Source organism: Perca flavescens, chromosome 17, assembly GCF_004354835.1.
Source record: "Perca flavescens isolate YP-PL-M2 chromosome 17, PFLA_1.0, whole genome shotgun sequence".
NCBI lineage: Eukaryota > Metazoa > Chordata > Actinopteri > Perciformes > Percidae > Perca > Perca flavescens.
Window position 1 is genome coordinate 12,669,805 of NC_041347.1, and position 23,273 is coordinate 12,693,077.

The following is a 23,273-nucleotide window of genomic DNA, read 5'->3' on the forward strand; positions in this document are numbered from 1 at the left end:
TAGCTAGTAGTTTGTTTTCGTGCTACTGTATGTTGGCTGAAAAAAAATATTTGTGGCAACCTTGCAGCACCTCCTACTGCTGACTAAAGGCAATTGCAGCAGAAACATGCTGAAATGTTGACATGTCGTAGTAGGAAAAGCACAGGTGTATTCAAAACCATTAATGATGGCTGCATTCCACTTAGGAGAGGTCCTGGTATTGTGCATGCTGACTCACTGGAATAGCTTACTGGGACACTTGGATGGAACTGAGCCATCGTTAAAGTTATCAATTTCAGCTTTGCTTTTCCTACAAGTCAAAATGTCCATAGTAAAGGTTTGATAAATTGGATAGGAGCTGAATTATATTCATTCAATAAAAGTACACACTCTTAAATATTGTTTAAAACTAAGTTTTTAAGGTTCAAGTGTTATTATCTGAAAGTGGTGGTAGATGGCTGGAGAATATGAAACGTTAAAGTGTACGGAGAAAAGGTTGTTACACCAAACATAGAGGGCACATGTGAGCTGAGAGCAAGGCTGGTAAATACAGATTAATAGTAGCAACTAGTATAGCAATAAGTATTTTTAATATTATATTTTTTTCTTTTTTAAGTCCACAACTTAACAAAGAGGTAAATCACAAGACAGAGGCAAGACCTTCTCACTGACTGACACCAGGATTCACTCAATTTTCCCACAAGGCAACACTAACATCTATTGTCTAAACTGAAAAAAAAAAAAATAATAAAAACTGCATTTATTTCTTATTTTCATCATTATAAACCAGAGTCCCACACTGGATAAAATGCTTATTTTGCTAGTTCATATCTTGAATTACATATCGCACGTCCAGTGCAAGATTAGCAGTTTCTACAGCAACTTGCAATGCATTGAGTTTAGCAGTGAAGGAGTCAAGCACACGTGGCTGCACAGTAGGGACTCTAAAAAGAGGTGCAGGGGAGAACTGTGGGTATTTAGTGTTTAAGTAAGTCCACTTCTGATTAGTGCTACTTTCCACCAGTCCACAGCCACAAACGCTTGAGCTATCCTCCATGCGTTCTTCCATGACATCTGCAGGGTGACTCCAGTGGTGGGCATGAGTCAGATCCATTAAAGAATTCCCACTGTCGTGCTCCAGCGCTGCGGCCACAGACTCCAGAGATCGGCAAAATCCCTCCACGCCACGAAGGTACTCTGTCTGTGAGCACCCTAGTACAGATACTGTCTCTGTGACTTTATCCATGCTCTAAGACAGAAATATGTTCATGAGTTTACTGTGAAGATATGTGAAATCAATCAAATTGGACTGGTTTAGGCAAAATATTGGATCTCACCTTGTGTCTTACGTAGGCAGCTAAGTGGGTCTCAGTACACCCACCTCCAAGTAAGGCAGATGGTTCCCTCAGGGTGAGCCTCAACACGTGTTCAGTCTTCTGGCAAACCACCTTTAAAAGGACACATATTACCACATCAGTTCATCTGTCAAACTTGCCTCTCATTAATGAACATTCCAAGCTGATCTGATCTGTCTGTGTGTATCATATTTCTGCTTTAAACCGCCTACACATGATCCACAGTAAAACCGCTCTGCATTGGCTATGCCACTGTTTTCCTATGGGGAGAGCGGTGGAGACAACTCGGAAGAAGTGCTACCCTTGGCGTTGCGCACCGCTCAGAATTGCCGCCGAGCTTTGCACTCAAAGTTAAAATTATTTCAGCTTTGAACTTGTTGCCGCTGACCTTTCAAGGCGCAACCAAAGCCAGAAACAATGATGATGTATATCTAGGCTGCTCTTTACCTCTGTGCCTGCAATATGCTCTGCACCCTACCTGGTGGTTTTAGCTCTGATCATGTGTACGTGGCTTTATGGAATAATATCTAATGGCGACGCAAATCTTAGTGGGAGGGAGATATCCCTCTGATGTTTAGGAGTGAATCTATGGTGTAACAGGCACATGGATTGCCATTTCCGTGCATTGGGTTCACGCTTTAAGAGTCAACAGTAGGCTACAGTCTCCACCATCCTCACTGCATCTTACCTTTAGCTCACTTAACATTGTCTCGTTCCTGTGGCAGAGGATCATGGTGCAGATCGCAGAATCCCCAGGAGGTTGTAAATGCAGCATTATCTTTGATTCAAACTGTTTAATACTGAGATCCCTCACCTTCCCGTAGGCCTTGGCTGGGATTGTGGTGTGCAATGTGGCCACAGGTTGAGCCCCTATACGTTAAATTGAGAGAGAAATTAAACACACCCTCACACAGTGCAAAGTAACTCAATATTTTGGGTATTTGGAAACTTTGGGGGGTTGACACAAATTTAAAAGTATTGTGTTTTCAAATGGATTTTTTTCATATTAATTTGAAAATAATGCATCGATCCAGCCAGGATTTAAAAGGTCCCATGGCATGAAAATGTCACTTTATGAAGTTTTTTTTAACATTAATATGCGTACCCCCAGCCTGCCTATGGTCCCCCAGTGGCTAAAAATGGCAATAGGTGTAAACCGAGCCCTGGGTATCTTGCTCTGCCTTTGAGAAAATGAAAGCTCAGATGGGCCGATCTGGAATCTTGCTCCTTATGAGGTCATAATGATAATTGGGCTTAAGCCCCGAATGTTTTGTCAAAAGCCCCGAATCTTTTAGGTTTTTAAAATAACTTCAACTTTGTTTCATTTCCTCTCTGTCTTTCTGACTGGAGCGGCAAAAATGAAACAAAAGCTCTATTACCGACGTGTTTTTTCATGTCACATGGGGGGCGGCACGAGAACTTAAAAAAAAAAAAAAATCCTCTGCGTATTTCTGTTTTCTATAATTTCACTGTGTGGGGAATTAGCAGATCAGCGCCCCCAGAAGCTGCAGGCGCCCTGCTTGTTGAGAGAGGTCAACACCCCCCACTTTCACAATGAAATGGACTAGTCTGTAACAGTGCGCCGCAGCGCAAAAGATAAACACAAAGTGACAGGAGAACTGGGAAGTACACAGAGACGGAGAAAGGAGGAGAGGGACAGAGATGAGGGAGTGAGGCTACATCCTGCGGTAAGCACAGCTCCCCTTAAAACACTTAACCCCTTGATAAAACTGAGTGGTGGACAAACTGTTGATGATAACACTACAACAATAAAAGACGTAGGCATGCTTTACTATATGATTGCATTAGTAGCCTATATAAACGTTGCACATCATGCAAACTTTCTTATCGAGAATTGATGCTTTTCTATCTGCATTGACAGACAAAAACTCATGATAGACATCTTCAAATTATAGGATAGGGCCTCTTGAAATTATATATATATATATATATATATATATATATATATATATATATATATATATATATATATACTACCGGTCAAAAGTTTGGGGTCACTTAGAAATTTCCATTCCACTCCATTCCAGACACAATACCTGCTGAGATCAGTTGTATTGTTTTTTTTAACCAGGGCAGCAGTTTTCAGATTACATTATGTGCTTACATAATTGCAAAAGGGTTCTTGACTGTTGTAGAAAGAAGTGGCTGAAGAAACACTTGAAATTCATGCTTTTTGGTCTAAACGTCATACCCAAATTAAAAGTAGTACAGCTCCCATATACTTTGACACTCAGGGGTGTGCCTGATATCATTGGAAAGGACACATTCTCAAGTTTTTGTTACAAGTGTCAGGGTGATTCTAGGCCTTACTGACACAGAGTTACAGAGGCTAGAATGGAGATTTTTTATTTCTGTCCAAGTTATAAATCTGTAAAATTATTAAAATACACTGCTGTAAACACATCTGACAGGTGACAGACAACACAGCATTAGCCACGTCTCAGCTTACTACAGAAAAAAATTCAGAAGCTAAAAGACTCAAAAATGGATTTTATATGAATTCCTTTCTACAAATATGTCTGTGCGTTTTTTTATTTCTATTTGAAAAGTGCAAATAAAAAAGCCAAAAAACTACAAAATACAACACTTCTCAAATACACAAACAAACCCACATCAATCACCTTTCCAATGATATCAGGCACACCCCTGAGTGTCAAAGTATATGGGAGCTGTACCACTTTTAATTTGGGTATGACGTTTAGACCAAAAAGCATGAATTTCAAGTGTTTCTTCAGCCACTTCTTCCTACAACAGTCAAGAACCCTTTTGCAATTATGTAAGCACATAATGTAATCTGAAAACTGCTGCCCTGGTTAAAAAAAAAAATACAACTGATCTCAGCAGGTATTGTGTCTGGAATGGAGTGGAATGGAAATTTCTAAGTGACCCCAAACTTTTGACCGGTAGTGTATATATATATATATATATATATATATATAGAGCTTGTTTTATAATTTATTATGAGTATACAGTTTTAGTGTATTAATAAATGGCACTTTGTTGAAGTATTTAATATGTCAACTCTAATTCTTGCTTACTCATTACATGGCGTTAGTAGTTTTAGGAGTTGGTATACATATTCAGGGGAGCGCAAGAACGGGTACAGCTTTATCAATACTAGTTAAACAGTTTTACAGTTTTATTCCCAACATGTATATATTTTCAATTATTTGTTCTTATATTCTATCCTATTATTATTTCATGTATATTGTATCCTATTATTTCATTTATATTCTGTGTGTGCAGTGTGTCTGATATTGTGCTGCTGCATGGTATTTCCCATTTTTTTGGGATCAATACAAATCTATCTATCTATCTATCTATCTATCTATCAACCTACATATGTATTTATTTATTTGTGATCTTATGTGGTGGGCCGGTCTGGCCCAAAACGCCAGGGCAGATCTTTGGTCCCAGTCCGTCCCTGTCAGCCACTGTGGCTCAAGCAGAGAGGAGCTTTTCCAAACTAAAGTTGATCAAGTCATACCTGAGGTCACCATGTCCCAGGAACGGCTCACTGGCCTCGCCATCATCAATATCAATCACCCAATAGGGGAGCAGATTACATACGATGACATCATTGATGATTTTGATCAAGGAAGGCCAGAAAGGTCAGGTTTTAGTTGTAGTTTGGGTTTTCTGTTCTTAGTGCTATAGTGTAATAATTACATTATCTTTAATGTGCCACTCGTTAAACCGAAACACACAGCTTGTATCAAATGCTAAGTTATCTCAGGGCATGTTTTACAGCTAATCTCGGCACATTAGTGGGATAAGAAGAGAGACTAATTGAGAAATATAGTGATAAAGAAGATCAGAAAGACATGAGAAAGTTTATTTAAATAGTCAGATAAAGGTTGCCTCTTTTTAGTTGCCAGGGGTGAAAATGAGTCATCCTTAAAATTTTTGGTGTTTTGGATTCACTACAGCTGGAGAACAATTAAATACAAAATAGGTTGTAGGCTCTACTGGGTGATTTGTTTTTTACTGAGTAACTATCATAATTTTCCTAGATAGTGTATAGAATTTTAGGCATTCTATTATCTCAAACAGCCTGAAAAATAGTGCATTTAGCTGACGTAATTGGGAAAAAAATCTCCACCGGGGGAGCATGCCCCCAGACGCCCCTAGGTTTGGGCTAAGCCCCGAATGTTTATATCGTCTGGCTCTGCCCCTGGCTCTAGTGGCTGTAATTCTGTACCAAGGCTGAATTTCTGGAAAGAGACTTCAGATACAGTATTAGGGGACCACATGGCCTATATAAAAGCATCCAAACAGCACCATGTCATGGGACCTTTAAGACATACAGTACAGACCCCTACCTGTCAGTTGCGTAAGTGGCTCCATGAGAGTGATTCCCAGTCTCTCTATCACTATGATGCCATGACTCCTCAGGTATTGCTGTAGGACTGGGTGTATGACCTTCTGGCATATAAAGAGCTTCACGTCATCTTTAACCACCTGTTTGCCGAGCTTTAGGAGCTGATCCAGTATCTGCGAGTCTGTGTCTACACCCGGGTGCACCTCAATTATCCCTCCCAGGTCAGAAAGGTCTCCAGCAAGAGATGTACTGAACAACACCATGCGCATTGGATTTGAATGCAGGTTCTCTACCTTGTTGAGGCAAAAGACATCAGGCATGTCCACCAGTAAACCTGGAAACACTGCAGAGTTTAGCACAGAATGACCTTCAACAGAGACGGTAACTATTTTGCCAAGACTGACTATACCCGGGCTGTTACAGGGAACAGTCAGCAAAAAAGCTTGTACAGCCAACTTGCTGATGTGAAGTGCCTCTCGCTCTGTTAGCACACATGCTGGTTTGCTAGAGATGATACTGCGAGCTAATGTGATCAAGCTCTGGCTGCTGCAGAAGTCGAGCTTCACTTTACAACCACAGTCTTCTTGTTGTAGGTAACTAGTGCACAGACCCAACAAGTGCTTGTTCACGCTGGTAGCCACGTTCCCTCGGAGACCAGACTGCTTTGCTTGCTCAATAAGAGACAAACAAAGGATGGCAGCAAACAAACCACAGTCACTGAAACGAGATACGTGGTTGAGAATGGAGGTTTTTATCAGATTTATAAAAGGCTGTGAGGAGGAAATGGCTGGAAGGAGGACTGAGGAGGTTGAGGTAGTTATAACGTGTCCTCCAATGTTGTTATGAACTTGTTTTAGTCTACCTGTCGGACCAATACAAGATCTCAAAAGCTGTCTTAGCAAATGGAGCCTGTTACAAATATCAGTGTTGTCCAGTGGTAGATCCGTACAAAGCGATGGAGATTTCTTTACGAGTCGAGACATCACTGAAGCAGCAATTTCTCAAGGCACTGGCAAAGCAGGTTCACCAATGTCGAAAACCTAATGTTACAGAAAAAAAAAATAGCGAAATTAGCTTTTTGAGTAGCGACGGTACGACGAATTGTTATCACGGTGTCCTTTTAGACTGTTAGAAAACGTTACTTTGCTGCTTTCATGTTAAATCCAAATCAGCTTTGCTTGCCACGACCCACGACTTGGATAGTGAGGCTTATTGAATTGCCTGACGAAAATTAAACACATTTGGGGATACACCCTTTATATAGTACACTGAACAAATCAAACAATGTTGATTTTATAATACAGTGGCTATTTCATGATGAAAAATAGTTAGATACAATTAGACAACATAATATCATAGACAATTAATATCGAGGTTAAAACAGGCTATTTCAATACGCAACTCGTTTCCATGGTAGCGCACAGCGTTGGGTCCTGGTGGGGTCCAATTCCTTCTCTTGGTCATATTCGATCGTATTCGATAAACAAACTATAGTGACTGCTGTCGTGACTAATCTAAAACTCAGTAACTGCCCACTACCCCGCACAGATGTGGACAGTTGCCTTGCTACCTTGTTAATTCCTATGGTTAATTCGCCAAAAGCTCCGACTCATAGTGGCTTTGCAGTTGTTGGACTACACACTGTACAAACTTAGGGTGACGTCATCTCCTGTCGCCTCATCGTCTGACAACATTCAAAACTATTGGCGGTATGACATCTGTTGTTATTTTTGATCTTCTTACACAACGTTATATAACGTTACACCAAATTAGTTTATTTAACTAATAGTGTCATTAACGTGTAATTTGATAATGGTGGCTTAACGTTAGAGCCAGCATTTTGTTTCTTAACATCTTGAATCATTCGCCTCGTGAGAGAGATTAGTTGGACCGATAACTGTTAGTCAATACGCCTTTACGTGACGTTACAATTAACGTTAACTATTTAGCTAAACTCTAAATATTTTACGGCGAAAATGCTTTATCTTTAATCTAGCTACATTTGAAGAGACCACGTTGGTCTGCACAACTTGATTAAGTTGAATGAAGGTCAAAACATATGACGTTAACTAACCAGTGCAGCTAGCTAGCTAATATAACTTTTACCATCAAAACTCTTTTAGGGTAAAGTTAAGCAGCGCTGGACTAAGATTACAATATTGTGTTTAGGTTAACCTAATGTGACAATATAATATGAAATTAAATACTGTTTTAATTATTACCAAACCACCACGTTATCTCTGCAAGTGCTATTGATCTCCTGCAGACTAACGTTAGCTATCTTATTATAGACACTAAATGTCTAAGACAGCCATCGTTGATGTTATTTTGTTAAGGTGATAAACTAAGCCTGCTGCCAGCTTTATGTTGTTTTTACAGTATGCCCTGTGTAATCCATGATCCACTTGTATTAGGTGAAACTAGCTGACTGCTGCATAGCTGCTGTGTACTAACTGCTGTGTTCACTGCAATGGCTCCTCTCAAATTTGTCATTAAGGTAAGTGAAAATAAAATATACAGCATACAGACCTCTGTAGTGCAGTGTTATACTGTTATTGTAGTGTTATAATAAAAAGTATTGTGTTTTAGGCTTTAAATTAGTTTTGTGAGTCTTCCATTTGAATAAAGATGAGAATAAACGTACATAGAGGAAATGGCATAACAAGCTTATAACATATTTTAAAGATAAGGTATTTTGTTTAACTCAACATTTATGTGTTTGTCTGTTTGAAGTATGTTTTGGACAAATTCTGTAACTTTCAAGTTTAGATTTTTTAAATTATATTTGCTCAGAACCAAAGTTGTGCAATGCTTTTGCCATGTTACATTGTAAACTGAGTTTAGAATAGAATGCCTTTTATTGTCACTATACATATGTACAATGAGATTAAAAGCAACTCATTTTCCAGTGCCAAGATGTACATAAAATAAAGAAATATAACAACATGAAATAAAATAAGTAGTGCAAAAAAAGGGGGGTTAAGGTGCACCGATTTTAGACACTATATACATATAAAAAAATATGGTTTTATATACAGTGTGATATGCCGTGCGGGTTAGCTGCCGGTGCGAGTGGAGGAGAGGTGGGGGCCGAGTCTCACTGTCTGGGGCCGGTTGGTGAGAAGGTCCTTTATCCAGGCACATGTGAGAGGGTGGAGGCAGAGAGTGACCAGTTTGGTGATGAGAATGTCCGGAATGATTGTGTTGATTATAACCTATTTATTGTAATTCTGTGTGACCAGTTTCACATGAACACATTTAACAAAGGTAGATGGTCTAATAATCACACAAAATGGTAACCAAAAATAAAAGGTTATTATCTGAACTCATTAAAGCTATAGTAGTTGTCACCCCCATGAGAAACTCTAAACATTGACAACAACACTGTTGTTGCATCAACATGATACAAGCGTACCGTAATCGCGCACCGCCCCCACCCCTCCTCCACGCAGTTACTTGTAGACAAGGAGGACACGGAGGATTAAAAAAACATGATGGACTCTTCAGAAGAGGTAATTATCTTCACTTGAGTTTCTGCGCGCAAAAATTGCCAGATGAGACCATTTTCTAAACCCAGCCATACTTAGAAATACAGAGAGAGTTTTCTGGAGCTTAATTAACTTTGTATCAACTCATTTGGAAATGGCTTTAATGTAACGGACGTTCATTGAAGTGCTCATATTATGCTTTTTGGCTTTTTCCCTTTCCTTTATTGTGTTATATATCTTTTTTGTGCATGTAATAGGTTTACAAATTGAAAAAGCCCAAAGTCCACCCCAAAGGGACTTACCATCTCCAACAGAAAACACTGTTCACAAACTGCTCCAAACAGCTCTATTGTAGTCCAGCCTTTAGTTCTGTGACGAACCTGCGTCACTTTGTAACACACGTTATAATGCTCGCCTAGCTGCTAGCGTGGCACGCCCTCATACTCTGCTTCTGACTGGCTAGTAGTCCTTACCTAGCTACTGCGCATGTGCGTCTCCCAACAAAGATGGAATAGAAGTGAGATGCCTCACTCTGTAGCTAAAACAGAGAATGTTTATTGCCACCAAAAAAGGGCCCTGGGGCCCACGTGCATGTTTAATCCCCTGTCAAAACAGCGTGCAGGTTGTGCCGCCCGTTCTCTTTCCCCATCGCCCTGTTCCCATCACTCATATTCGGCTATGCAGCACTGTCACGCGGAGGTGTGGGTGTATTTATTTGTGCTTTAGAAGGTTACCGCTGTGAAACAATCAGAAAATAACGTCAAGCTGCTTTGTTTGGCACTCCCTCTTTTCATTCACTCTCTAACCTGCACAACTACCCTCTCTCTCTCTCTCTCTCTCTCTCTCTCTCTCTCTCTCTCTCTCTCTCTCTCTCTCTCTCTCTCTCCCCCCTCTCTCTCCCCCTCTCTCTCTCCCTGAGCCGGGGAGGACTACATATTATGCCTTTAAAACAAAAAATGTTTTCCCACATAAAATGCACACAATATACTAAAGAATAAGTTAAATCTGCATTGGATTAAAGCTTTTCAGCTTGTATTGCCAGCGTTCATAATAGACAACAATTTTTCCATTATTGTCAAACAACTGCTACAGAAGCTAGTTCCAGCAAGTGGCGCGAGTTATTATGGTCTATGTTAAAACAGCTGTTGTGCAGTAGGGTAAAATATGGCTTGCTTATCTCACATTTACAGTTGAATATCTTGTTACAACACCTTCTATGTTGGTTTTATACCCTTTCTATGTTTCTGTGTATGCTTCTTAGTAGCAAATTCGTCGGCCACTAGAGGGAAGTACAGATCCATGTTTTAACTGTCTGGCCTCCACATTCTGATGTTGTTATTCATCCTTTAGAATACATTATTCAGAGTTGTTGCTCACCTTTTGTAAACCTCAACTGTCTGCCTCCCTGAGAGCCTTTTGTTAATGGACACAGCCATACAGAGCAGAGGAAACTCATTCTATTAAAAAGCCAAGCTGTTCATCCTCCGTCTGATGCTCTGTCAGGAATAATGCACATCAGATGTTTTTGTTAAGTGCAGGAAAAGCCGCCGGTTTCTCTTTTGTTGATGTTTCATTTATTGAGAGTTTTGGATGAGGGCTGCAGACATTTGCACTGATCTCTCACATCCTCCATAATGCCATGTGTGCCTAGTTGACCAGATATTGCATTCACTCCCTTTATTTGTTTCATATGCATGCCTGCATACAGGCTACCCCCCTAGCTGGTTGTGGGAGAGTAAAACCCTGGAGGTTCACGGAGGGTTCCTTCCCACTGGGCACATTATTATACTGTTGTGTTACTCTGCCTGAGAAAATGCACGCAGCCTCTGCCATGCTTAACCAGCTAACCACAAACAAGTATGCTAGAAGGGATCAGTCGAAACAATAGCATTCAAGGCGCTACCCTGGGCTCCTCCTTTGCAAAACAAATACCACTACCACTATGTTTTTTTAATAAATGAATTACCCACTTACCTTTTTAGAATATTAAAGAACAAAAATCTGCTCAGAGACGTTGCTTTTTTAACAAAGGCATGTTGCAAAGTCTGTTTGCCAGCTCGCACAGAGAGCAAGGATCATTGGAGCAATTATGGTTGGATTCACCATGCCATGTTTAGTAGGCTGTTCAGCAGTGTGTTTTATGATTTCTTTCTCCTAAAATGTTTTCAAAGCAGCTCCCTCCCTGGTCTGTGGAACTGCAGGAGGTGCTGGTATGCTCCTTCTTAAATAGGCTTAGACTATATAGTGACCTGCCACTTCTCAGACCTCCCGAAAAGGGCCTGCAGGCTAAAATACTGATCTACTGAAGCGCTTGCTGTCTGCCAGGACATTACAGATGCAAAGCCCTGCAATCTGCCTTATATTAGCAATAGGCGCTGCTGACTTTCTTACCATCTAATGTAGTAGTTTGAGACAGAGAGTGTTTTTTAAGAGTAAAAACATTGAGGTATCGCAGAGCAGTTTAATGTCAGAGGTTTATGTGCTGTTTGGTGGTGTTGTCACTCTACAGATGAGCTCATATCGGACCACACATCGTGCCTCTGTACAAAATCATTGCAGTCTGATTAGAAACATTTTAACACTTTCCAACTTGGGGAATCTTTCACAAGAGAAGGTGACAAGAATAAAAAAAAAAAAAAACCTCTTTCATCTCAGCGCTGCCCTACATTGCGGTACAGAATTCACATTTCCTAACCAGGTCAACCCCTTCTCAGCCTGCTATTTCTCTCTATCTACCAATTTCTCAAGGATGTGTCTGTTTGAGTTTTGTTTGCTGAGTGTTACCTGGAGTTATTCCTGTCTGTTCTTGCTACTGGAATTCCACTCATGGGTTGTCTCTTTTTCTCATCAAATAAAGAGGACTCAGGTGTGCCAACATTCATTTGATTGAAGGGAGCTTTGCACACAAAACACTTTTGCTCACTATCTGTAAATAACATTCGCCTCAGTAATAATCAAGTCTCAAGCTTCACTGCTCGGTATCTGGCAGTTTGAAAAATTGGAAAAGAGAATTGTCTCTTTTGCCATTTAAAAAAAAAAAAGAAGAAGGGGGAAACCCAGGTGACTCACAGCACAGGGAGAGCTGGGAATGAGGCAAATAAAGCCTGAGAGCAAGGTTGTCACACCCACAGATCTAAAGAGCTCCCCTGGGTTCTTTGCAGACTTGCAGAAAGAGAGAGACAAAGGGAGAGTGGGAGAGATGTAAGTTATATTGAGTGAGACCGCATCTGCTGCCCCTTCTCCCAATGTAAACATCTGCGGCTGGTTAGTGTTAGCCTCTGAGCTAAGTGCAGTCCGAGAACGTCTGGTTCTTATACGGCGCGATAGCAATGGCAAAGGGCAGCGAGGTGGGGAGGCGGGTGAAGCTGCTCGAAGAGTCTGGGCCCCGTGCCCAACTTGGAGCAGCACAGGCGGGAGGATGGAGAGCCAGGTCTGGGAGAGAGATAAGGGAAGGTAGAGGGTGTTTTGGGAACTGAGAGTGATATAGACCAGAGCCCTGAAGGCCAGAAAAGAAAAGGAGCCGTCGGTGGCTTTGAATCAGGATTTGTTTATTTACAGAAATATGATGGAAATTTCTCGCGTTGTGCTGTGAACTGTGGGCAGCTTGGGTCTTAAATGTTTCTAATGTTTTTTTTGTCTTTTGTTAACCCTTTTGTCCCTGCAGGTCATGGTTATCAGATTGCCAGTGGGGAGAATTAGGACAGAGAAGTTGAGCTTAGCCTGCAGGAAGACTCCTATTCATTCACTGTGTGACAGCACACAAAAGATGGCACAATAAAGGATTTGGTATTAAGTAGCTCTCCTTGCCGCCTCTCATTCAGCCTTCAGCCTCTGTTCATAACTCTAAAAAAGCCTGTGCAAGAAGGAGAACAAAGTAGTGCTGGCCCACTTTAGTACGTATTACAAGAGTAACTTCCTCTAGAATTAGGCCCTTTATCAAACCTTTCTTTCCGACAACAGCGACAGTTGCGTAGAGTATTGCTTTAAATGTTTCAAAGCAAAGTACACAAAATAGGAGAGCTCATGAATTTGATAAATGAATATGTGAGCCTAATGAAATCCTTTAGGGTCCTGCTGATGGTGCTTTAGAGATGGTGATTTCTACTCTTTCAGTGAGCTTACTGCATTCTTTTAGGCACTTTCAAAGGAAGGCAATGTTTTTGTGGTCCGTATTACTGCGTCTACAATAGTATTAGGCTGCCACCAGAGATCTCCCTAAAGAAGGGCCGTAGCTGGGGTCATAGTTCATGGCAGAGTTCAGCGTAGAGATCCACCGGTCACTCTTTGTTCTGGGAGTTGACAAAGTAGTAGACCACATGGTGTAATTGTAGTCAGAGCCTTTGTGTAAAATTAGATTCTGCTGCTTTTGTGTCTTATCTGCCACACTCAACACAATCTTCCTTTTGTAAAAAAGCTCTGATGGCTGCACCTAAACAGCGCCACCTTGACTCAAAGATTGACACTTCAGCAGGTAATTTGGGCCGCCACCAAATTCTGCTGAGCAAACAGATTTTTGTTCTTATTAGTGTGATTGCATTAGTTTGCTTCCCTGACAAAATCCCCCATTTCTGAGAAGCCCAGGGAATCACATGCCGTTTTTGTGTTTTTGTGTGTGTGTGTGGGAGGGGAGATCAATGTTTGTCATTAATGTCCAGTTCCCATTTGAGACTTGTCTGCTGCTCCAATGTGATAAAAGGACGTTAGTCCAAGGCTTGCTAGATGTCTGGCTTTCGACCCAAAACACAGACTCAATCAGAAGCTCACAAACTACTTTTAAGGTATTCACCCTGCTGTGTCTCCATAAGGGCCCCAGTCTCTACACTGCTCCCTTCGTGCCAAATTAACCTTGTGTCGCTCTTTTGAGCTAGCATTAGCTTGTGTAATTTTGAGACATGCACCCTAGAAGATTGATCTTGTGGTCCCTATTGGGATTTAAACACATGGAGATGACAGAATAATAGAAACAAATGTCATTATAAAGCATTCCAAAACAGAATTAACATTTCTTTGACACATTGTCAATATTATTAGTTTTGCATGATTTATTGCAGGGCCATTATACCTGACAAACTGGTGTGCATAGTGGCAGAGTTGCTATACTCATCTGTAAAGCCATTCATAGGTCTCAAAAGTCAGGGACTAAAGTCAGGATACAAAAACCCATCTAGCGTGTGTCAAGTCCAACTCCCAAGAAACCACTGTGGGGCTCAGCCATTAGTCTGTCCCTGTGTTTTGAGTGACAAGGTCTGACCCTCTGTTGTTAGGCTTTCCCACACATTGGTAATTGTTGGAGGCAGTCAGCTGAGGCCACCAGTCATCCGTGGACCGCTGTGAGACAAAGGGCAGAGGATGGAGAGAATACTGATATGTAGGGACGAGCTGATTCTGACAGGCAACATGCATACATTTTATACATGAGGAGCTTGCACATAAGTGAGGCTCTGTTCTGGTCCATGGCATTCTTGTCTTTTGTGAAAGCATGTTTTTGTATTGCGACTTTTATTTATTTACTAAGTTTCTACAGAGGCTATTCAGTATTTAACACTTTTCCATTTGTGGTTATCACGTCTTGATGTTTGGACTCTGTTTTGTTCTCACATATTTTCAAGATATGGAGCTATGAGTCAGAGGATCACAGATTACCACCATTTCATGAGAGACTTAGAATTCCATACATTAGTCTTGGTAACACCGATGCAGAGTACAAGGCACACATTAGGGCTTTAGGACTTGACATCCTGCAGAAGAACAGTGCAAGCTATGACTGAAATTGAGCTCAACATTCACAGTCATTGGGGGGCGCCCTTTCCTCTAGTTGACCTGCAAGTAGAGTTAAGGAAGCAGCTTCACTTCAGTTATTTTTTGCAGACAGACCATGACAAAGAAAAATGCTCTCATGGGGGAAAAAAAAAGACAAATATATGTCAGCTTGATTTGCTCAGAGCCAGTATTTAGCCTTTTGATGTCATTTGAAAAAAGGTTGTGAATTAAACTTTCTCAATCTTCTTTGACAAATAAGCTAACCTGACTCCCTTTTAAACAAGAGGAGGAGACAACTGGAGACAGTGGGAAAGTATAGGCCTGTGTCTAGAAGTAGGACCTAAGTAGCCGGGGCCTTCCCCTGCACACCCGGTTCATTCTTTCTGTCGCGTCATCCAGAGAGCGAGACCCGTAGGAACATCCCTCAAGTCTGGGTTGTAGAGTTTAGTCATTCTGTCTGCAATGCTTCGGCCCAGGGGACGAGCCTGGCCCAAAACAAAGCTTTTAGTGTGCATAAGTATTCCCCGTTACTAAATGAATAACCTCTTCTGTTTGTACACACTCTTTTCCAGTTCTACGCGGTGAGCCTGAAATCTGTGTCTGGTTTTGTCTTTATATGACTTTGTTTTTGCTACCCCATTCAGTTCAATGCTTTTTGCTGCATTGTCACTGTGGGTTTTAGGGCAGTACTTGTTGCTCCTCTGTGTCATGTTGTGGATGGTCTCAGTCCATCCATTACTTCCTTGTCCAGGGAGAGGCAAAGTTCACACGAGACCCACATCCATTTGCTCTCTCTGCAGCGGGCAGCTTTTGCACTCATGTGTAAACCATAATCAGGCTAGCCTGAGAAAGATGTAACGGCAACTTAACCAGCCGCGGCATTTCTGGCCTCCCTGTCCCTTGTAGCTTATTGTCATTGACACACAATGACGTAGTGCTTCAGGAATCCACTCTGCAGCCCTCTACTCAGCTTTCTACAGAACTCAAAAGTAGTGCAGAAACATGTGGAGTGCTTTAGGGTAGATGTGAGAAGTTTTACCACCACTCTGATGCAAAGTTAGGATAATCCTAATTTATGTGGTACATCTTTAGACTTTCTTGTGCAGCCTGAGGCGGGGACTGTATTGCTAAAGCTTATAGAACAAGAAAATACTTTTTTATGCTGAGACAGGGGAAATGTAAGGAGACAGACAGTGCCATACCTTTTTTTTTTTTTTTTTTTGTAAATAAATTGGTAAAGAGATGGCTAGACGGAGAATCAGAATGGAGGGGACTGCTATGAGAGGCCTGGGGTGATGTTTGAGGACACAGGAGGTCCTTGTGGTTTGTCTCGCTGTCAATCACCCACACTTTGATTTCCTTTGTTGTCTGTAAGCTCAATGCCCCTCAGAAACCTGTGGCTGTCCTTCCTCTTTGTGTTACAGTGTGGGAACTTTGCTGTGCTGGTGGATCTCCACGTTCTGCCCCTGGGCGGCCAAGAGGACGCCAGCTGGTTTACTACGGACCACATCGAGGTACAGACACAGGGAGAAGGGCGTGCGTGTGAATAAGTGTGAGTGTGAATATATGGCTTCTGGTCTGCTGGGGGCCTTTTCAAAAGTCAGCAGCAGCATGGAATTGAAAATGACTTTGAGCCTTCTGTCTGTTCTTCTTAGGGGCTTTCATTGTTGCAAAACTCATCTCTCCACCTAGCCACCTGTGGAGATGCCTTTCTGACCTTTCACTTGAGACTTCTACTGTCCTGTTGTCTGCCTGTGCTCCTTAATCTCTTCTTATAAAACTATAATAAAATAACTTCAACTCAGCAGTTCATAAACATGTAGCTGTACTGAAATATCTGTTTGTAGGAGGTTACAGCCCTGGTTCGGGATGCTGTGGACCAGAGGGTTAAGCAGCACACAGAGTCCCTCCACAATAGAAGACAGCCCAAACAGAAGAAGGAGCTGGCATCTGCTTCAGCTTTTTTTGTGAAAGGTAACGCACCATCTTGTGACCCTCATTACACTGCCCTAGAGCCAAAAAGTCCAGTATTTATTATGCTATAATGTATTGCTTTACGGTCCATTGTTGTGTGTAACGTTGCTTCTTTATTGGAGCATTAGTTTAAATTGTTATTTGGTAAGGAGTACACATTCTATGTATTCTGATTTGATTTCACTTTTGGTCATCTGGAATGTAGTCTTTGTCTTCCCTTTCAATGTCTAGGTGTGTCTATCATCAACTCTTTAATAAGCAAAATTGTTTACTTTGGCTATCAACTCAAAACTATTATTTATTCACTTGGACCTCAGTGCAGAGAGAGATATGGGCTGTGTGCATGGAGGTGGGCCACTGAGTTCTGAGGAGGATGGGATTGTTGTTACAAAACAGTTTCAAAAGTATTTCATGGCTACCTTTTTTTGGAGAGTGTGGGAGGAAAGACATCAGAACTAGTTGGGACACGGTAGCTCTCTACGCCCAGGGTGCGACCTGAAGTCAGAAGCTGATAGGAGTTTTTATATTGTGTTGCCGTGTTTAACTTGGCACAAAACATAAGTCAATTTAAATGGCTAATGTTTGTTACCCATGTCTTTAATGTGGTGTTGGCACAACTGTGTTTGTCTGTACTTGTAGCTAGATGACACCATACAACTCTATGCACAATGAGAAAAATCTATAAATTATGCTCCACCGATAATAGGCCATTTCAATTCATCTCTTATTTATCCAATGCAAGTAGATTTCCCCCAACCCCCGACACACATGCCTTTGAAGCACTGTAAGCCTAGCTTCAGAGGAACCCCCAGCTGCGTGTTGTAAGTCAGACAGGTTTGTCACAGGTAGCAGTTAAGGGCAGTTAAACTGGGCTCACTCAGCAGGGCAGGCTTGACTCTGAGAGTGGAATTACAGGGCACTTGGCTCCATAAAGTTTCTCCTGTGGCTGCAGCTCTCCCTCTCACGCTACTCGCCTCCACAAGTTCTTTTATCCACTATGCTGTGCATTCATGTGTGCAATTGTCGTCATACACAGATACATGTGTGCATGTTATTCAACTTGATAAACATATAGTCATCCTAAGCAGACATACTGGTTGCATGCATGTGCGTGCACGTGCACATGGGCGCTGATACACATCCGACCCAGTGAGAATCAAAGGAGCGACAGTGTGTTGGAGAGATATATCCTCCCCCTGGGTTAGGTGTGAACAGGCTGACAGGGTACGGTTACTGAAAAGCCTGTCTCATATTCCCCATGACAGACTGAGGAGAGACAGACATCTCTAATGATGGCGATCACAGACTAAGGCTCCACACACATATATTCACTCCACTGTGTGAACAAGGGGACTATCAGTATTTCAGCAGTGAAATATGCATGTAAAAATGATTAAGCTCCTTGCAGCTTTGCCAAAAAAGAATGTAACCAGTGCAACTTGACTCCATACCATACTGGAGAATTTTCCCCTCTTCAGAACATGAAAAGGTATCGCGCCTCAAACAGGCCCACACAGTTCATGTGCTCTAGTCCTATTAAATGTCTTAAGTGAGTGTAATCACATTCTTGGTCTTTTCATTGTCCCATGTGAGAGAGGCGGCAGAGCAGTAAAGGTGGAGACTGTGACTGTGAGAAGTAAGCAGGCAGGCAGGAGCCATAAAAAGGGAAGGACAGACCATAGGCTTAGGGAGGGAAGCCCAGAAAACCTCAGGGTGGGTATTAAGTATTAGGGTCGCCAATTGTGCAAGCAGGTCAAATGCTAACATGCTAATCCTCACAGGACTTTCAGACTGTCCATAGCTGGGAGTGGAAGCTGGTTTTCTGCACTTATCTGTTTAAGCAGAAGACCTACAGAAGACCTGTGTGTGTGTGTGTGTGTGTGTGTGTGTGTGTGTGTGTGTGTGTGTGTGTGTGTGTGTGTGTGTGTGTGTGTGTGTGTGTGTGTGTGTGTGTGTGTGTGTGTGTGTGTGTGTGTGTGTGTGTGTGTGTGTGTGTGTGTGTGTGTGTGTGTGTGTGTGTGTGTGTGTGAGAACAGAATTAAGTTGGATATCCTAGAGTGAGACATGTGCATGGTACATGTGCTCATGTATGTTGTTGCACATAGACAAAGGTGTCAGGCGGGATGATGCTGATGTCTGGGTCAAGAATAGGGCGGATAGAGTGTGGTGCAATGTGTGGGATGGTATGGGAGGGGAATTGTAGGTCTTGTATGAGGCGGTGTTTGAGCTGGTGCCAGTGTGAAATCACAGGGGCTTCCGCCAACAGACAGCAGTAAGAACAGCGTAGCAGCCTCAGCTGTTGGCACTTCAAATGAGCCATCAACAGCTTTTAGCATTCCAAGGCCTTTCAGTGCAAGTGTTTTGTATCTGAGTTATCTCTATGGGTTATTGCATTTATGTATGTATGCTGTGTTGGGTGCATATGTGTGTGTGTGTGTATATAAGAACCCAGTGAACATGTCGTAGAGGGGCTTATCCCATATCTTCTGCCAACATAAATCTGTATCTAAAGTCTTTTCTTCGTATCTCAGCTGCAGAGGCCAATTTCCAACTGTCAACCCTCAGCCCCCCTCAATTTTTTCATTTTTTTACCCAGGCTACTTGAAACTTCATGATTAGCTCATAGTGATGTGATTTATTTATGTTTTTAGAGAGATGAACAGAGGGAACTTTTCCCACCAAACAGCCTGGCTCTGGGCAAGCAGAATGGACATGCTAAGACTTAGAAGCCCAGGGAAGGGGAGCTTGGGAGAGGCCTGTTGCATTCTCCCTGGTAGACCGTGTTGACACACCCACATTTCTCAGAGTAATTACAGATTGAAAATGAGTGGATAATAGGTTCTCCGTGCTTTGAGGAATACATTTTTGTCATTCGATATTTTGTCATGATATTCAAGTAAGGAAGCCGGTGGTTATGCTCTACGACAGCAAGAGTGTCACAGTTGTCCTCAAGAAGATGCCACTGCCTAGAAAGAAAACCTTTTCACGTCAGACATGGCCCTCTTGGACAACACAACATGTACAGTAGCCCAAGCGATTTGCATTTGCTCTTGGTCTAGTATTGTTTTACCTCAAGGGGATATTGATTTTTGTAGTCCATAATGTTGTATATATTTGTGTGGTTGTGTAGAGTGTAAACTTAGACGGCCCATTTTTTACAGGGATTTAGTTGACATGCCATTTCAAACTGCCAAAGGACATTACCAGATGTCTTACGTCTACTATTAGTATCGATACAGCCACATTGATCTCCCCATGTGAGGCAGAGCTCTGGTATAGTATAGCCCGGTGTTTGAGAGGCTTCCTGCCAGTCAGAGGAGTTAGAAGAGCCCTGGCAAAGTGGTACCTAGAGTCCATTTTAGCCCATGGCAGAGCTGGTTCCTTCTTCCTCTCCCTGCACAGGTGCCAGGGCTTAGGGGGAGGGAACACCTGCCAGCCTGTTTCCCCATGGCCACGGCAGGCTGGAGAGAAATTTTCCCAGGCTCCCCAGATGAATGGTCACTAATAGCCGTGGGAGAGGGCTTTGCGAGTGCTGCACAGTGTACCACTGACTCCTCTTGGCAGCCCTATGAAGGGGGCTTAAGGCAGCCTGGCCACGGCCATTGCGGGAAAACCACAAGTGCTGCTGGATAGCTTTACTGTTGGAGAATGCGTTTAGAAATGACCATCTCCCTCCCAATGAAGAATGCAGAGGATGTGTAGTGACTAAAGGGGAGATGGTTCATTTTTGCACTGCCCTGTCATAGATTTAGCTTCGTTTGGCTTCTCTGGCTCTTTGAAGGCCTGTAGCCGAAGACCGGAACAGTTGATCAAATTTGGAAAAGCTATTAAGTCAAAAAGACTTTCTGTGTACAAAATGGAAAAATCATATAAACCATTACATGAGTGTTGGATGTCGTATTTCAGGGAGAATTGCTACATGCCAACCTTTCAGCACTTTTCTGAAGAAGAAAAAGTACTTTTGTAGTGACAACGTGTATTAACCCACCTTGTTTCTTCTCAGTGCTACCGCAGCTATTACTATTTATATGAGTGGTTGTTATGTGGGGACTGGTCTGTAAATAGAGAGGCATGCCTGTGGCAGAGTTACCTGCCCTGCTCTGTGTTACTGGGCGTGAGGCAGGCTGGGATTAAGGCGAGGGGGAAACGGAGACCTGTGACAGGAACAAAGGAATTCCAAGGCCCAGGCTGAAAATGGATCCTGATCAGAGTAGCCACTCCAGCCAGCCTGCCCCCTCTCCCCGCTCGCCCTTCCTCCGCTGGCCCCTGCTGGGCAACCCCCTTTCTCCTGGTGCTTTGTGGTGTTGCTGTGGCTCTTTAAATCCTTCCTGTAAGCCCCTGGCATTACTCAGCAGCAACACATAGGACAGTCTGACTCCAATGTTAACCCCTCCTTCCTATTATTGCACACTACACACACACTTTTGTTCTTTTTCCTTGTCCTTTGCATTTTTACACATTTAGTCTCTCTCGCCTGTGCCCTCCATGTCTGCTCTTCTCTGCTCTCCTCATGTCGTCTCTTTATGTTTTCTCACTTTCTCTCCTTCTCCTTCTCCGCAGGGTCAGCTGCAGTCTCTTAGGACACAACCGCAATCCCCGCCATAGCTGTCACACCACACTCTTTTCCCATATAATTAGGGCCTGAGCCTGAGCACGGATCACATTCATGTGACTGTTCCCATTCACCACAATCTGGTCTGGGAGATGGCACACACTCTCTTGAACTCATACTAAGTGTTCAGCAAGAGCAGAATGCCTTGCTTTAGGAATTACTAAAACGTTTCAGAGGATGCTGTTGTTTCTCTCTGCTCTTTGCTTCACTTTGAGAGAAACCGGCCCGTGTCATGTCCTCTTGTGAGCTCTGTGGTTTTTCCTGTGGACAGATGTCATTGTAGTGCTTTCGCCTTAATAAAAGCAACACAGTTTAATTGTAATGCTTTCCAGGCCTTTCATTTGCATAAGGTCAGTGTCTTACATAATTTACATGAAATAAGATCAAATTCAGAACGTCAGTCAATTCAACACAGAATGTTCTTTTTTTGCATGACCTTACCCCTCTGCTATCATTAGTCATTGGTAGCAAAAACTAGATAGAATTGCCATGTGTGCCATGGTTCACCTATTTGGATTCTATAAACACAGGCTAGCAGATTTGCGGAGGGCCATGCAGGCAGAAAGAGCCTGCTTCCAATGAGACCTTGATCTGTGATTTAAAAGGCCAGCACAGTGCATAACTCAAGTCCACAAACTGCTCTGCACAACATTAATCCAAAGGAGCTTAATGCAAAATAAGCAGTTTGCATCCTCCTCATTCTGAATGCTCTTTAATATAGATTTGTGGCCTCTTAGGCTAATTAAGATATAATGTTGATTAAATATGACATTTTGTATTGTGACTGCATTTCTCGCATCCGATTATGTTTCTGAGAAACAGATTTTTTTCCCTTGATAATTGCTCTGTGCTCCAAAATGCTCCCCACCACTTTAGTCACATGCTGCATTATGGGTTGGCCTGAGCTACCATGCTGCGGCGTATTTTGTAACTGCGATGAAGGGGTCACCCAAATGTTAAATTGAACACTCATGTGCAAATATTGTTTCAGGTGGACGTTGTGCAGGATGATAAGGCACAGTGCTCTGCTACAGCCGTAGTTACAGTTACACACAGAGAGTGATGTCCTTCCAGGAAAGCCCCCACTTACATATGGGTAACTTCCTCATGCTCTCTCATCCTTCACCACTCCACCCCTCTCTCTCGCTCTAAGCCCCAACTCTCCACCCACACTTGAGGACAGAGGGAGGGGGTCCACATCAAAGCAGAGATGTCAAAATAGAAGGATTCTCAGGCACTGATGTCTGACTGTCCTGCTGATTCAACTCCTGTTCACAAAGGGGTTGCGTGGGAATTGCAGTTCTCCTGACACACAGTCACTACATTTACATGCACACTAGAAACATGGTTAATGGGAGAAATCAGGTTACGGCAGGAAATCGGAGAATGCCTTCACATGCACTGCAATAACCAGGTTACTGTAAAACCCAGCGTTTGCATGCAGCTGGTGGGTAATCAGATTTCTCTCCTTCTCAGTGCCATGCTTTTGAAGCAGTGCTGGCATACTTTGAGTGTATTAATGATATATAATACTGCAGCCTGAAGAGTTTCTTTTCTTGGTGGAAACATTTGGACTAACTGACTGAGAGGCAACTCATTCTTTCCTTATTATGCACATGAGCCTGAATCTTTTAAAAAGAATCCACCATTCATCTTATTCAGACTTATTTCAGTTTTGATTTTAGTTAAGGCTTTTGATTTAAATATTTTGCATACTGAGATGCTACATCGTTATCATCTTTCTTTCCGTGGGTTGAGACTGC

General features: G+C 42.4%; 2 protein-coding genes across 5 annotated transcripts in view; one reads left to right on the top strand and one right to left on the bottom strand.

Moving 5' to 3' along the window:
• Positions 1–550: 550 nt before the first annotated feature.
• mkks (MKKS centrosomal shuttling protein) lies at positions 551–6,894 on the bottom strand. 3 transcript variants are annotated; one of them, XM_028604392.1, is made up of 5 exons: positions 6,819–6,894; positions 5,678–6,716; positions 2,023–2,204; positions 1,317–1,427; positions 551–1,228 (listed from the first exon to the last, which is right to left on the bottom strand). In XM_028604392.1, the coding sequence occupies exons 2-5, from the start codon at positions 6,657–6,659 to the stop codon at positions 800–802; spliced, it is 1,704 nt and encodes a 567-aa protein (XP_028460193.1). In that variant the 5' UTR covers positions 6,660–6,716; positions 6,819–6,894; the 3' UTR covers positions 551–799. The 3 variants fall into 3 exon arrangements, with proteins under 3 accessions (XP_028460193.1, XP_028460194.1, XP_028460192.1); XM_028604393.1 differs by having other exon boundaries at positions 2,149–2,204; positions 5,678–6,888; XM_028604391.1 differs by having other exon boundaries at positions 5,678–6,888.
• A 213-nt stretch (positions 6,895–7,107) lies between these two features.
• Positions 7,108–23,273, top strand: part of slx4ip (SLX4 interacting protein) — a 33,121-nt gene continuing 16,955 nt past the window's right edge. The window contains exons 1-4 of one of the 2 annotated variants that reach the window (XM_028604394.1): positions 7,108–7,385; positions 8,091–8,173; positions 16,349–16,438; positions 16,772–16,898. In XM_028604394.1, the coding sequence (XP_028460195.1) occupies positions 8,147–8,173; positions 16,349–16,438; positions 16,772–16,898 (244 nt within the window). In that variant the 5' untranslated portion in view covers positions 7,108–7,385; positions 8,091–8,146. Of the gene's footprint in view, positions 7,386–7,457; positions 7,576–8,090; positions 8,174–16,348; positions 16,439–16,771; positions 16,899–23,273 lie in introns of those variants that run through there. The other variant, XM_028604395.1, reaches the window with a different exon arrangement.